This window comes from Arachis ipaensis, chromosome B01 (genome assembly GCF_000816755.2).
Source record: "Arachis ipaensis cultivar K30076 chromosome B01, Araip1.1, whole genome shotgun sequence".
NCBI lineage: Eukaryota > Viridiplantae > Streptophyta > Magnoliopsida > Fabales > Fabaceae > Arachis > Arachis ipaensis.
The window spans coordinates 5,974,337-5,977,121 of NC_029785.2; the positions used below are offsets into that span (position 1 = coordinate 5,974,337).

The following is a 2,785-nucleotide window of genomic DNA, read 5'->3' on the forward strand; positions in this document are numbered from 1 at the left end:
TTTTTTTTTATTTTTTTAATAATTATTATTATTATTGAGATAGTTATATGTTTACATGATACTGTTATTATACTGATAGTGTTATTATGGAGTAAAAGTCAGTTATAATAATAAATTTGAGTGTAATAAGTTAATATGAACATCAGTGGCAGAACCAGAAATTTCATAAGAGGGGGTCAATTAAATATAAAATATAACAAAATATGATTTGTAGCATATATATCAAAAGAGTAATTATATTATATAAAAGTCAATGTTCAACTACATACTTTAAGATTTTGGTATTTTTAAACTTGTTCGACGATGCTTCATGGAACTAAAATCATCAATTATCATCTCTGAAATGAATTTTGAAGCAATCTCCTTTTCAATATATACAATCATATAATCTGCTAAAAATTCATCTTCCATCTTGTTTCGAAGCCTTGTATCAAGTTCATAATGTTGTAACTCATAATCCAATTGAATCTTTTCTTGCTCAGAAAAATCTAAAGAATAGAAATTCTTTGCAAGATTGCATATGTTGCAAACACTGAATAACTTAAAAACATCTTTAGGATCCAAAGATGTACTCAATATGAGGAGATTGGTTGCTTGCTCACTAAATCTACTATTTAGCTCTTTCAATTGAAAATCTATCACGCTAGTAAAAATATCAACGCAGTAGTGCTGTTCAACAGTGACAACATCCTTTTTACGACGAGACCGAATTATGTCACTAAAAGAAGCACCCATATCAGGTATCTGAATAGCATGATCATTGCAGAAAGAACTAACTTTCTCCAAAAGTGCTCTTCAACTACTATCTCTTAACTGTTGAATTAATGACTTTGTACTAGAAACCAGATGCATAGCATTCAAAATGTCTTGAGATTTTTGTTGTAATGCTTGACAAAGTTTATCAGTGATTCCCATGATTTCTTTCATCATATGCAAAATGAAAATAAAATCAAATGATAATAAAGATTTAAGAGCATAAGTAGCATCACCACGTTGAGAATATGTAGATCCATTAGTAGCCAAATCTTCCAGCACTGAAGTTGTTGCTCCAAACATACGTAAAAGGCTACAAATTGAGTTGAAGTGAGAGTTCCACCTGGTATCTCCTGATCTTTTTAATGTGCCAATTTGATTTGCTCCCCTTCCTGTTTCAATTTGATTAGTTGCAACTAAATGGGAAATTTCAGTTGCATAAACAGATCGTAATTCATCATTGCATTTGCAAGAAGAGCACACAACATTGATAATATTACTCAAACTTTGGAAAAAAGCATGAACATCAACAACTTCTTTAGCCGCAGCAACAAGAACTAGCTGTAATTGATGAGCAAAGCAATGAACATAAAATGCATAAGGACATTCTTGAATAATTAAAGCTTGTAACCCTTTCCACTCTCCACGCATATTACTAGCCCCGTTATACTCTTGACCTCGAGCATTTTGAATGTTGAGATTGTGATGGGATAATGCAGAACAAATCTTTTGTTTTAGAGTAGCAGAAGTAGTATCTTTGACATGAACAACATCTATTAGCCTTTCTTTGACAAATCCATGCTTATCAACAAATCTAACAACAAGTGCCATTTGTTCTCTTTTAGATTCATCTCTAGCTTCATCAACAATCAAACAAAATTTTACATTACCAATCTCATTGCGAATTTCATTTTGCACCTTTCTAGCAAAAACATGTAGAATTTCCTTTTGAATAGAAGGTGATGTGTATATTGCATTTTGAGGAGCATTCTCCAAGACAACTGCATCCACTTCTTTATTGTAAGAAGCTAATAATTTTAACATTTCAAAAAAAATTTTCTCGATTCTGAGACTCATGACTCTCGTCATGTCCCCTAAAAGCACAAGCTTGAAATGTTAACCATCTAACAGTATCAATAGAGGCTTTAAGACGCAATCTATTGCTTAAAACTTGTTGTGAGCTTTGCGTAGCCAATACTTTGTCAATGTGACATAATTGATTAAGCAAATCTTTACAAGACTTAACAGCAATATTGTGAGGAGAATTAAGAGATTTACCCACATGAGATAAAAATACACAATCCTTTCCATTATTCACTTTTTTCCAATTGCGAAATTCTCCTGATGTGAATGGACTTGATTTTCTAGAAAATAAATAACATGGAAGACAAAATGCAGCATCCACTTCTGGAAAATATTCTAGTCAAGAAAAACTCTTAAACCAATGAGTTTTGAAACGACGAGGATGACTTTCTAGACCAGAAAGAGGGTACTCATCCATAATAAATTGATATGGTCCAAACTTTATGTATGCTCTACGGATTTCATCTTGTTGATTGATAGGATAATTCCAAATTTGCGGACGCTTTCCGGGATCACGCATCAATGTATCAATACTAACTTGATCTATTTCAGTCCTTGTTATTTTGGAAGTAGGGGTTGAATATCTTGCTCAACAAGTTGTGTCACAGGTTGTATCTTAGGTTGTTCAATAATATTTTGAACATTACTCAAAGAATCTGAAGCTGAATTTTGTTCATCATATATTCTCTCTTTTCTCTTGAAAAATGAGTGAATTGTTTTCATCTTTGACATTGTTAACTTAACTTGAACTATCTAACAAAAAAAAAAACAAAAATAATTGCATATATGTTATTTTAAAAAAATATTAAACCTATTGAGTAATAACAAATAGTTTTAGAAACACAAATATATAATAACCAAAAATAAAATTATTAATTTACCTGATTATTTTTTGTTCCAAGTCCCACCAAAAATAACTCTATTGAGTTTTGCCCTCACTTCAAGTTTC

At 31.2% G+C, this 2,785-nt stretch overlaps 1 protein-coding gene across 1 annotated transcript in view; it reads right to left on the reverse strand.

Annotated features, from left to right (window-relative positions):
- The window catches only part of LOC107645107 (zinc finger MYM-type protein 1-like), a 3,220-nt gene continuing 705 nt past the window's right edge, over nt 271–2,785 (reverse strand). Inside the window, exons 2-3 of the mRNA XM_016349119.1 lie at nt 844–1,781; nt 271–744 (exon numbers count right to left, since the gene is read on the reverse strand). Of these exons, the coding sequence (XP_016204605.1) occupies nt 271–744; nt 844–1,781 (1,412 nt within the window). The remainder of the gene's footprint in view (nt 745–843; nt 1,782–2,785) is intronic.